Below are 13,000 nucleotides of genomic sequence, written 5' to 3' on the forward strand. Positions count from 1 at the left end.
CGGGGGATGCAGGGACTCTCCAGGTTGACTATGACACCATCCTCGAGTTTCCCTAGGGTTCCTGTCTCTGTGTGGAGGAATTTCTGCATGTGAATGTCAAATAGAAAGGGGTGGGTCCCCGACTAGATTAAGTACGACTAACGACATCTACAGCCTCACAATAAATCTATACAATAACTCAATATAAACTGCTCATACCTCATCACACAGGTAGTATTCCGCTCCAATTTAGCTGAGCGCCCAGGCTGCAGAATAACGCTGCGGGGCCTTGGCCTCCGTCGGCATCTATCGATGCACCAATAGAGTGCGGTTATCACATTGACATTGCAAATTATTTAGCCATACCAGCGGCGACTGGCTTGGGGGTATTACATACATTTTTCCCGCGGCGCAGCTGACCCACAAAGCGCGCTAAATTAGTCGTCGAGATGGATACATCCGCCCAGTCAATAGATACAGGACTCATGTGTAGATAGCAGTAGCTTTGCTCTTCTCTTTCTTGCCTTCAAACCATGATGGCTTCCTTTTGTTGAGCCTATTTCCTGTATTTCTAGCTCTCAACACGAGTAATATTTGAAAAGAAATGCTGTTTAGGCCCTTTGAAAATGCGATCTTTTCACTAGCCACCGTGGGCTTAGGGTCTTAAGCACCACCATGCCGATGGAGCCCTACACGCTGGTAAACGTTGCAGGAGGCCCGGCCATTCAAGAGCAGATTCAGTTATGCGCGGATCAACCTAGAGTGTTCGTTGGCTAGGATTAGACTAGCGAGTAAAGATAATTCGATAATTAAACGTAGCCCACGGAGTCTTTCGTGGCAGGAATACTGGTATCACAGCTAGATCTATAACTACATTTCAGCTGAAATCCTAGTTCGCTCTTCTTCAGTTATTAGGGCCCGAATTCCTGACTGTAAACCTAAATCCTTGAGCCCCTATATCATTGCGGGGTCCTAATCCCGCACTTTCGTCCCCTTAGATAATAAACAAAACCCTTGGAGGTGAGGCGTGCACTTCTACTAGTCTTGTAGCCATGACCGAACAGTTCCTAATAGGTGTTCGGTTTCCCACTCCTACTCCTATTCTTATTGGAAATTCAGATCGTCAGTCACCGTCAGCCATTGGATGGACTTTAGAAGTGCTTCCTGTAGGCAAAGCATATTTCGCGCTAATAGAGAAAATCTAAGCAGGAATAGAATCGGAACTTCTAGTTTTTTTAGCATATCGAGTCCGCTAAAGGTTTTAAAAGACCCCCGGAAAGCGAGTGTCGGACGTTCGAGGTCCGCTCCGGAGACGTCCGATCCTACCGTAATAGTCAAATCCGTTAAAGTCTCTTAGACGTGAGATGAATCCGAGGCGATTTGGTCTAGATCGATAATATCCGTGACGGACTGATCTTGAAGATCTAGGCGGTAGTACTAATCCCATTAAAGTTTCTGAAGCCCTCGGGTAGCTAATAACACATAACCGAGATTCCCTTCGCGAAGTATCGTTAAATTGAGTAATATAAGTTTCGATGGATTTAGTAGACGATTCCTAGGCTATATAAAAGTACCCGGGTTATCGACCAAAATCCTTATATATTTAACGGATAGTATATATGTCAACATATGGATGTTGTGGGGTCACATGACGAAGGACCTACTCATATAACCCCTCTCTACATCTAGATCTTCTTCTCTATAAGATCTGTCGAATTGATCCTTAACGATCTTGTATTAAATTGCATACTCGCATTGAATTGCCTATCTAGGCAGGAGACTATCTAACACTCTAATACTCTATCCTTTCTTATGTGATCTTTTGCCGTGTTTCTAAGATATAAATACTGTTATGTTTCCTAACTAAATTGAATCAAGTTTATCATCCTTTGTGATCTCTCTTCTTGATCGGTGGTACTCTTCCACAACTATGGTACTTCTTCTTCTTCTTCCTTAGAAGTGCGCACGACCGATAGACTCATAACCGTGTATTCAGACACTACGTTGAGTATTTACCAATCCTTATGCACACTATCGTCTTGTGTGTATAACCACGACTTTATGGTCACCGCCTAGAGTCCGACAATATAGAAGAGAGGTAGGGCGTCTACCGTATTCTTAACGTTTATATAATCGCGAATATATAGGCCGAGGCCGGGATATATAACCGACACATCTTAGAGATATATAAAAGATAGGAGATAGCTATCTTAGGATTCCTTATAGAGGGCTGAGCAGAGTATCGTGCCTATTAGGCGGCTCTCTCGGGCGAAATTCTTACCTATATATAGATATCTTAGACTAGGGAGCTATAACACTAGTAAGTATAATAAACGCGTCTATTATTCCGGCGCGTAGTTCTTAGATCTATTGTTTAGCATATAGAATATTAATCATTTCGATGCATTTCACCAACCCATCTAAGATAACTTTAGTGACTATGAGTTTAAGACTCTTCTATCTATAGTCATATAGACCGCGATCGGAACTATTCCCACTGAGGACCACAACATTGACTAAACTAGCGAGCCCAGGCCTATGCACAATGCTGCGCAAAAACTGAGCGATCGGGGGATTCTGAAAGCTTGTCCATATCCATTGAATTTGAGCGTAGAGTAATGACTCCGCAAGAGACCATAAGTACCTATGCGTAAGACATACCGCTCAAAGATCGCTGCTCGATAGGGATGCAAAAACCATGTGCAGAACCTCTGGAGGGGCATTGAGAATGGGGGACGCCATTAGACCTTGACAGCGTCTTTGATGCTGGCACAAAGCGGAAAACAGTGAAAGAAGGCTTTTGTGTATGAGGAACATTTGGTATCTCAGGTAATTTTGGGGGTGGGAGTTGAAGGAAAGGACCTGTTCTCGCATCACGTGACCATGGACCATCTGTATGTCACTCTATCTACTTGTTAATCGGAGCCAATTCGACTGAGTCGGTTGCAGCTTAAGCCTATGTGCCAAATTCCTTTCGAGTTCTTCAGGACCGACCCTTAAGATAGCCAAATAGATAAGCACGCTTGACTCCGAGCTGCTTTCCATTTAGACCTTTCCAGCCAAATCTAGCAAGCGAGCTGAACCCTTATTTTTAGTTACCAGGGATTTTAGGTTCGAATGTAGGCGTCTTTCGCACTAACCCCCTTCCGGCTGATCTATATCGAGTTAGCTCAAACGCTTGTAAGACTTCAGCCGCAAATGATTATGGGCAAATAAAAGGGTCAAAACGCTCTCAGGCCCTGTAGTCCTATATTATTTAAATGAGACACTCAATTCTGAAATCCCTGGTCATCTACTGACTACATTTCCTTCCGACAAACCAGACACAATGCGTTTCCTGAATGACGATCTTGTCATTGACCAGGCCAATGCAGTCCCTATGATGCAAGTCATTGGGGCCGGCCTCCCACGCTGTGCAACAAGCTCAATTCAAGCAGCTTTAGAGTCCCAATACATTGGCCTCGCTCCTTGCATGCACTTTGCCCATATAGCACCGCACGCTGACCGCTCCGACATCCTTATCGCCGCAGTGCAAGAAGTCGACACGGCTCGGCGACACAAGCTACTGCACAAGCTATTCGACGGCTTCAAAGCGTCAACCGACTTCCCCGGCTCCTTGTTTCCAGATGACCTCATGGACATGTATCCCGACGCCAAGATCGTGCTGAACAAGCGGCCCGGTGGTGGCGTTAAGTGGGAACAGTCGATCAAAGTGCTTGGATACGCTGGCAGCCCCATTTATTACGCAGTCTGCTTCTTGTGGAAGACGGACCGCAATATCCACAAGCTCTGGGATCTGTTCTCACAACGCTCTAAAGACACCCTGGGATTAACGGATGATGAGCTTATGACGGCAAAGCATTATGATGCTCATAATGCCTGGGTTCATGCCGAGGCAGCTAAGCGCGGTCGGGAGGTCGTCGAATTCGAGCCTCGTGACGGATGGGAGCCATTGTGTGCGGTTCTTGGCAAGGAGGCACCGGAGGATGAGCCATTCCCTCATCGTAATGATGCGTCTGAGGTTCGAATGATCGTGCGGATTCTGTATACTCGGGGGTTGATCTCTTGGTTGGTCCTAGGTGGTGCGATATATGGCGCGGCGAAGTTTTTGGTCAAAAGACAGTTATTTTAGTAATATTGTAAAAGTTTGGATAATGTTCACTGGAAGATAATGATACGAATGTGATTTTAGTCTTAAGACTAGACGAATTATTCCCTTCGATCTAGACGTATATCTACCAAGGCTCCTATTTAATTCTCTGAATAACTCTACCCTCATTGAGATTTCAAGGTTATCTAGGGCGAGTTCACCGTCTAGTCCTGAAGCCCGGGCTCAGTCTTGAAACGTAGACCGAGAAATAAATTTATGCGCCGGAACTTCGGGGGTGGGCTGGAGTATTGGCAAACGCGCAGAACCCTAATTCTAGTGGAGGCAACAGGCTCTTATTCAACAAAAGCTGAAGTTTGGATTTCCAGAATAGCCGGTGTGGCGGTCCAATCCACTACCAGCGGTGTAATGGAGACTTGGGCATGCATTTAGGCGTCCCGAGTACTGGTCAATCGCGTACGCCCGGACTTGGGCCCACTCCTCAATCGGGGAACGAGAATGAAAGAACCGGTTGGGACATTTGGCAGTGGAAAATCTACCCTCTGTTTGTCTTGCATTCCAGGAGGGCCAATCTTTCGTCCCATACCCAAGCGGACGAGGGATCTGTAGAGTGGAAAGCTGGGCAGCCTGGTCACTAGCTTACGCATTGGAGAGCCCGGCCAAGCTACTAATTCGTCGACTGGCTTGAGCAGCATTATCTAGGAAGAGTAAGCTCTTTGATTTAAACCAATGTTGAATAAACATTAGAACGTGAAGAAAACCTCTTTATAAATCAGATGGGAAGATCGATCAGAGCCAAGGAGACTCTAAATAATGCCAGTCCAGTCCCAGAGAGGACATACTAGAAAGGCCTGTGTGAAAAGCGGAGGTTAGAGTAAAATCTTTACCCCTGACAAATCGCCAATCCAGACTTTTATCAAATACTACTTCAGGGTAGTCGTGTACAAGGGCTTTACTCCACCAAATGGGAATGCCCACATCAAGTGTTTTCCTTTTTTTATCCCAACAATTGGCTGAAGCCCGATAATCTATTAGTGCAATTCTCAGCATTTTGTCAGGTAGAAAGCACAGTTAAAGTGGCGTTATAGGCAGTGAAGCCATTTTGCGCCCAAAAGTTACCATTACCGATCGTTCTGGTGTGATCTGAATCGAAACTCAATATCCTGTTAGTACAGTCTAACTGCACTGTAAGTAGTAACTGAGCTGTGTTCAAAGGATATCATCACCTAAAGCTTGTCTACTGGGACTAGGGACCGACTTTTATCCCGAAATGTGAGATGGCGGAGGCAAAAACATCCTTACATTTTCCCAAAGTTAGTAGCCGTGAAACCCGCAAGCCAAAAAATAGCCAAGTCTGCTTGCAATACCACACCTCACCTTTTGTGACGGCAAGTAGCTATTGCTTGTTCTGTTTGAATCTACTCAAATTCAAATTTGGAGTGAAGACTGTGTTTCATGATATTTCGTAATTGTACAGGTACAAAGTCGTCAAAATAGAGTTGTGGATGAGCGGACCCGCTCTGTTCGACTCCACCCTAACAACTACAGAAGCCTCGCGTGTGACAGACACTGACAAGAGGTGACACACTCACAACCCCACACTCAGCCCTCAAACTTGTTCAGGTCGACGATGGACGCAATAAAGTCGTCCATACTCTCCTCCTTCTTCCGATTTCCGACATCGGCGGCAGTCTCGACGGGGAGTTCATTGTCCCGAGGGAGGATCGGGTTGACATTTCCAGTCTCCGAATCCTCCATATCCCTGGCATGGGCATACTCATAGGCGGCGAACTCAGCATCAAAGAAGCTCTCGTCTTCTGCCGGTGGGAAATAATAGCCATAGCCGTATCCAAGTCCGAAGAGGTTACCAGCATTGCTGCTGGCACGCAAGTTGACATCCGGTTCGTTGGTCACTTCTTCGGCAGGAGTGACCGGATGGAAATCCCTTCGCTCGAATTGGGATTGAGACTGGGCTGGCAGATTCGGGTCGGCCGGGACACCTGAAGCTGGTTGGACGGTGCCTTTGTCAGAATACATGCGTGGCCGGTTCATGAGGAACCCCATCATCGGAGCAAGCAATGGATCCGAATTCTCATCCTGTGCCATGGTCGAAGGCAGACGAGCCTGGCTGCGTCGAATAGGACGAATGTCATCTTCTTCAGCATTCGCCCAGGAGGGAAGTTGGACACGAGTGGGACGAGGTTCCTGAAGTTGCAAATTGACATCAGTTGGAACAGACGCTGGAGCTTTGTAGCCATCCCGCACCGCGGTAGAAATGCCGTTGTTGGAATTCTGTTGTGTGCGTCTAGCAGAGCGACTTCTGGGAGTTTCCAAGTTGACATCAGCTGCAACAGACTCGGAATCCTTTGGCAGGGGCTCTGCGGCTGCGCGGCCATTGTTGTCTTGCAAAGCATGCGTGACACGCTGGGAACGATGACGGGGGGTGAGATCCAGCTGAGGGGCATATTCCGCATCGTTGAAGACCCGCACAGTAGGCGAACCATCTTTTTTCCGATTACCCACGGTGCGGCCATCATTATCTTGCAAGGCCTGGGCGATACGTATGGAACGGCGGCGAGGAGTCAGCTCGGATTGACTTGGGTCATCGTTTTCGTTGGAGGGCTTTGAAGGGGAGGGGAAGTCGAAGTTGAAATGCTGTCTATCATCCTGTCTTGCGATCGACAAATCTGCAGAGATGCGAGAAGTACGACGCCCCGGAGTGATGTTTGCAGCGCGAGCAGTAGCAGTGATGGGTTGAACGGGACCCATAGAAATGGTAAACGGAACATCAGACCGGTTTACCATGTGTCCCGGCTTGGAGTTGTAACGGCTGGTCTTATCATTTTTGGTCGCAGGAGTGATGTCTTCATCCATCGTAGGAGAATCTTGCTGGACTGACTGAGCATTTGCAGAGTCAGGAGCAGTCCGCTGCTCCTGTTGCTGGCGAAGAACTTTGGTTTTCGAACGAAGAATCATGGTGGAAAGGGACTCGCGAGGGTAAGTACAAGGGATCGTTCCACGTGATCTGGATCATCGCACATGAAGCAGTGTAGTTTCCTAACTAGGAAGGTGGCCAGATACAGGCGGGATGCGGGCATTTCGAGGGGTTGCACTTTCCTAACTTGACGAGCCATCAGGCAAACAAAACACGAGAAATTTGTAAATACCAATACGATACTACGGACGAAACGAAATACATCGAGCAAACTATTCGAGAGGAAAGAACTGCGTTGTTTCTAGGCTGTGGAGCTCTAGCCATTCTATGTAAGTCCTGATAATCCCCCCGTATGCAAATGCAGATATCTCTGCGTGGCCAGTAATAATGCAGATAATGTAGGAGAAGAAAAAAACGAAGCAGGAAATCCAGAGATTCAGAAACCCAGATCATGCTATCACGCCTGTCTATCCAGGAATTCTCAATCCACAGAAGGGAAGACAGCAGAAAGGAAAAACTCGACGACCAGCTCACCCCCACCACAAAAGGAAAAGAAAAAGCTTCATGATCATAACTGCAGGAAACATGATCATTAGAACAGAATAAGAGGCCACCACTTTTTGTATTTCCCATGCAGAACGCCGTGCACCATCATGAACAAAGAGGGGAACAAGAAATGTATGCATGTATCCTCCTCAACAGAACAACTATGAAAACGAAAAAAAAAAAAAAAACGAAACCGATGTATGAAGGCTGCATCAGCAACAGAACATAGACGAAACCCAGAGTGCTATGCATCGGATCAGACGTCCGAGTTCATCTTCTCGTCAGGATCCACGCGCAGCTCCACAACGGGCAACTCCTCATCCGAACCATCGTCCAGCAGGGGCGGGACATCCTCGAAGGAAGCATCGTGCTCTGAGACCGGCCGTGAGTTGTCAAGGCCATGGAGACGATCCTCAACGTCCGAGTTCTCATCGACCGCCACATTGCTGTCATTGTCCCCGAAAAGATCATTGTCTTCATCCGGGGAGGCGGGACGAATGGAAGTCATCTCGCCAAGACCAATGGACGGTCCAGCCTGGTCAAACGACCACGACGGCGCAGAGAACATATCGTCAAGGGGGTTGTGCGACTCCTCCTCATCCTCATCATCACTCGACTTCGTCTCCGGAGTCGCGGCCCCCGAACCACCACCGCCCACTCGGCGAGCTACTCCGACTCCGGCTGAGACGCTCGACGACCCATTGTGGAATGAGCCGCCGAGACGCTTGCCTTCCCCCGACGGTGACCCAGCCCGCGAGTTCTCCGCCGTGCTATCCTTCTCGCCGTTCTTGAACTTGTTGACGATGTTCTGAAGAACGGGACCACCCAGAGGCTGGTCGGAGCGGCGGCGGTAGAACAGCAGGTACGCTTGGGGAGATTGCATCCTACTCAAATCCCTAAGCGTAGTCGCCGACGAATCTAAAGTGAGGTGTTAGTGAATCAGATCAAACACGAAAGAGAGAGATGACAACAACATACCGTTGAAGTTGCCCCAGTCGTCAGTGACGAAGTTTTTGGCATAGGCGGTGTAATGGCCGCCCGCCATGCTGCCCGAGTGGTTGTCCACGCCGATCAGGTCGTAGACCAGAGACTTGTCCCCCGCGGGACCCGAAACCCAACTTGACAGGTCGAGATTCTCGACCGGGAAGTTGACGTTCGTGCTGAGCTTACCACGAGAGAACCGAGAGTGGGTCATAAACCGTTTCAGGTGAATGACCAGGATGTCCGGGGTCGACCACAGCTCGAACTTCTTGCGAGCTTGGCGGTGCTCCTTGCAGCGTGGGCAGTACCACGCGTCATCCTGCGACAGCGTCTCCTCGCGGCTGAACTCGTCCAGGCACTGGTCAAGCGTGACGCCTTGACTTGCCTGCGCGTCACGCTGGGCCCGACGGTCGATGAGCCCCTGGTCTTTGACGAAGGGAATCTGGTCGCAGGTGGCAGCGCCACGCAGGTTGTCCCCGGGTCCATCCTTGCCGAAGAGAGCATCTCTGGCATCCTCGTTCCAGTCCAGCAGAATCGCTTCGGACTGCTTCAGCAGTGGTGTCGCAGAGGTCATCTCGGTACTCTCATGGTCAGACTCGTCTGACACGCTGGAATCCTCGTTGCTTCCGTCATCCGATCCGTTGGAAGATTTCTTTGAAACCTATGTTATAGTTAGCAAATGTAATCTCAGTCATTGATCAAGATACATCGATAATCACCTTCTTCGGAGTTGGAAGACGAGACAGAAGGGTCTCGAAGTTGTTGTAGCCGTGGATCTGGCGACCTCGGGGGATCTTGTCGAAGCCGTTCATGACCCGGACACTGAACAGACTGAGCAGGCCAGGAGGGATAATGTCAGCCAGAGGATGGGCAGGAATATCATCGCTGGTATCCATTCCTTGGGGTGAAGCTGCACTGGGGGTTCGGGAAGCATCGTTCATAGAGATATCAACGATGCTGTCATCGCCCTCAACCGAGCCAGTTTTGATTCGAAAGTCTGCTGATTGGGCATCCTCTTCATTCATGACCACAGTGTCGGAATCTTCGAGAGCCTGTCCCGCCTCATCGGCGTCAGTCTTCTCCTTAATCTTCGATTCAGCCTCGCCTAAGATATCGCGCGTAGTCATGGTAGCGACATGACGAATGATCTTGCGATAGATGGCGGCCATGTCTCTAGCTTCCTCGCGGGTGAAAGAGAGGATGGTAGGCTGACCAAATGTTTCAAGCTTGGGTTGGCCTCTCTGGTTCCGGTACTTGGTCTCGCATCTGCTGAACACCGGTACAAGGATGCGATCGTTTGCAGGGGCATCCAATTGAATGAACGTCATGACGTCTTTTTCCTTCATGTTCAATTCCTCAAAAGGCATCTTTTGGCGAGTGTAAACATCCCAGAAGTGGCCAGAAGAGACATCTGCTCCGATAAGTTGATCCGGCTTGAGACCCATCTTAGTCGCCACAGTCTCCTTCCAAGCACCGAAGGTGCTCGTCTTGTCCACCTCGACAACGAAGCTCTTGGGGGGCTCCTGAAGTCCTTGAAAGACGACGTTCCGGTACACAACCTTCTGCTGCGGAATGGGCAAAGTCAAGCTGCTGAAGGGATCGAAGATGATGCTGACTTTGTCGCAGGTAGGGCAAACCAGGGTCGACTTGTACATGCCGGCAAACAGGTCAGTGATGACGGAGTCGTTGCGCGCTTTGTAGATGTCCCAGGATCGAACAGCAAAGTCTTCGAGAGCCTTGCGGTCGTGGACCATCTCGTCGGTCGAGTCGGGCTTCTCAATGTAAGGCTTCTTCAGGATGCGGTTCAGGTCTTCGGAGAGACCATCGAGAAGGAACATCAGGAACTCTTGACTGTCTTGCTGATCCCAGCCAGCCATGGTAGGGTTGTTCCGGCCAATTTGGTTTCGGAACTTGTGGGGATTGAAAGACGAGGGTGGGGGGTCGCGATAGATGCCTTGGATCAGTCCAGCATACGCCTTGGCGAGTTGTCCAGAGTATCCGAGGGGGTTAGAGGGATTGAGGTCCTTCTTGTGGCGGTTTGCTGCATAACCAAAAAGTTAGTACCAACGAAGCAATGAGATACCAAGATTCACAAATAATCAAGGCACATACCAAGGAAGTAGTATGTCAACTCTTCCACAGCCCGAACACACTGAGTGGCCGCATTCTGGTAGCAAGTGTTACCCAAGTTCGAAAGACCCGTCAGGCCCATCCTATGGCCGTGGGGTTTGTTGGCGAACGGGAATTCATCTTGTACAGGGCTGGTCCGACCGCTGTTGGCCTGGCTTTTCGAGGCAGCAGGCGCAGCGAGGGCAGTAGAAGCAACGGAGGTAATCTCCTTCTTGGGCTTGTTGATGGGGATGCCGAGGCGCTTGAGCTTCTCTGCCGAGACTGCGGACACCCACTCTCCACTCTTAGTTCCAACCTGCTCCTCCAGAACAAAGACATCGGATCCCATGAGACCCGCAATGCTCAGTGACATTTTGCCATTGTAGTTGTCATTGTTGGTCTGGTCCTTGAACGTCTCCAGGAGCTCCCGTTGAGTACCCTCATTCAGGTCAAGGAAGGTGTTCAGATCCACCAGGAGGTTTCTGCTCGAGGCCGAGATGAGAGCGGAGGGGGGAGCGGGCGAAACGGCGCGGGACACGGCGGGAGTCGTAGCGGTCGAAGGATTGAGGCTGGGGAGTTGGCCGATGATCTTCCACACTCGCACCTTGGTCGACATGTTAATCCCAGCGAGCTCCTTGGCCCGCTTCAGCCAGGCCTGGACACCGCTCTGACGACCAGCTAGCATCTTCGCGGGAGGGAGGGTCTTCTCTTTCAGAGACTGGGGTGTGGTCCCCGCAGCGGGGTTGGCCAGCTTGAAGATCGTGAAGATTGGCGGGCTGAGCTCGTACATGATGTTGTCGGAACCATCCAAGCTAGTGTTGTGCGCAAAACGAACGATGGTGGGCGACTGGCTGGCGACTCCATACTCTTTCATGATCAAGTCCCAGGCCTCTTGAGGCACAATCTCGTAATCCTCACCGAGTTGCACGTTCGGGCGTAGAGGAACATAGGACTCTCCATTCTCGTACTTGAAGTTGCTGTTTGCCGGATCGGTGTCGAGCACGATGTCGCTGTTATCCACAGGGCCCAGCTCGTTGTCCATTGATTCCTTGTCTGCTTTGTCGGCGTACGAGGTGCTTCGCGCATAAAGCGTCTTCACCCATCGCGAGGAAATCACATACCCCTTTTGTCCGTCCTTCAAAGGTTGGTTTGTAAGCTCAACCACCTTGGCGATTTGGTCATCGATGGAATCAGTGGCCGGGACATCAACCGTTGTGCTCACACCTCCCTCGGGCTCGGGGTCGGTGATCTCAGAAGCCGGGCGCTTCTCACCCGGGGAAGGAGAACGACCATCACCATTTGTCGGCGGGGTGCCGGCTTGATGATCGGAGGGCATGTCGGAATGTTCACTGGAGAGGGACAGTCCGGCGGTCGCAGTCGCGGGGGTGGGCGAGCGGACACCGGGCTGAGATCGGGTCCCTGGGACGTGGGACTGGAGGTGAGCGGGCACGTAGCGAGGAGGCGACGGGGAGTAGCTTTTGCTCCGTGAGTTTGAGGCCGAGGAGGAGCTTCTCGGTGGCAATGGAGGCACCTGCGGAGGTTCGGAGCGGCCGTGACGTCGTGCCTCTCCTGGGCTGCTGCGACCTGGCTCGGGGGAAACTTTGCGACGCTTTGTGGGAGACGTCGTGACGGTGAGCTGCGCACGTCGCGTGGCAGCTCGGGGGAAAACTGGGGGAAGGAGTGAAAGAAAAGGTTGGAAAGAATGACAAATTTGTTTCTTCCCCGCAGCCTTCTTCTTTGCACTGAAGAGAAGAAGTCGGGGCCAAAGAAATTATCGGCAGCAAATTAAAATTGTGCTGGCAGAAAATCGGAGCCGCTTGGAGATTTTTTTTCCGCTCCGGGAACGAACCCTATCAGTGATACGCCGGCGTATCACGAAAGAGTGAAGAGGTGAAGAGAAAAGCTGCAGGCCGGCTGCAAAAGATTAGAATTGGTGAAGGTAAGAGATGAGTAGGACTTTGCGAGAAGTGAGTGTAGATCGTGAGGGTGGAGAGGAGAGAACAGGGTCGAGGTAGGAATGTAAGGGAGATATTTATATCTAACGGGGACCCCTATGCTGGCCCAGAAAAGGTAGGCAGAAGGCTGCTGGCTAACCGTGGAATCAGTAGGCAGCGCTAGGTACTCCAAAGGTGAGCTGCCTTGTTACAGGCTGTCAATCATTGAATCTTCTCAAGTTTTGTGAATTAGGTGGCTATTGGATCGCTGCCTCCAGCTTGGATTTGTTTGCGCAAGGCAGAGCTTCAGAATTTCCCAATCGGGCTCACATTCAGAGATGGAGATTTTTCTGTAGCATACTCGGAAATTTACAGACTACAATTTGTACTAGTAAAAAAATTCATTGG

General features: G+C 50.1%; 3 protein-coding genes across 3 annotated transcripts; 1 reads left to right on the forward strand and 2 right to left on the reverse strand.

The window, feature by feature from the left end:
* Positions 1-3,307: 3,307 nt before the first annotated feature.
* On the forward strand, positions 3,308-4,111 carry N7496_005832 (sulfotransferase family protein; the record flags this gene model as incomplete). Its single annotated transcript, XM_056698761.1, has 1 exon — positions 3,308-4,111. One exon carries the CDS (start codon positions 3,308-3,310, stop codon positions 4,109-4,111), a length of 804 nt encoding a protein of 267 aa, XP_056554174.1.
* Positions 4,112-5,689: 1,578 nt separating this feature from the next.
* N7496_005833 (uncharacterized protein) lies at positions 5,690-7,063 on the reverse strand (the record flags this gene model as incomplete). The annotated part of the gene is made up of 1 exon (XM_056698762.1): positions 5,690-7,063. The coding sequence occupies one exon, from the start codon at positions 7,061-7,063 to the stop codon at positions 5,690-5,692; it is 1,374 nt and encodes a 457-aa protein (XP_056554175.1).
* Positions 7,064-7,824: 761 nt separating this feature from the next.
* On the reverse strand, positions 7,825-12,818 carry N7496_005834 (putative ubiquitin-specific protease UBP12; the record flags this gene model as incomplete). Its single annotated transcript, XM_056698763.1, has 5 exons — positions 7,825-8,486; positions 8,547-9,210; positions 9,269-10,590; positions 10,662-12,400; positions 12,805-12,818. The coding sequence occupies 5 exons, from the start codon at positions 12,816-12,818 to the stop codon at positions 7,825-7,827; spliced, it is 4,401 nt and encodes a 1,466-aa protein (XP_056554176.1).
* Between the last annotated feature and the right edge of the window lie 182 nt (positions 12,819-13,000).

The sequence above is a fragment of the Penicillium cataractarum genome, assembly GCF_028827025.1.
Source record: "Penicillium cataractarum strain IBT 29864 chromosome Unknown utg000005l, whole genome shotgun sequence".
NCBI classification, from domain to species: domain Eukaryota; kingdom Fungi; phylum Ascomycota; class Eurotiomycetes; order Eurotiales; family Aspergillaceae; genus Penicillium; species Penicillium cataractarum.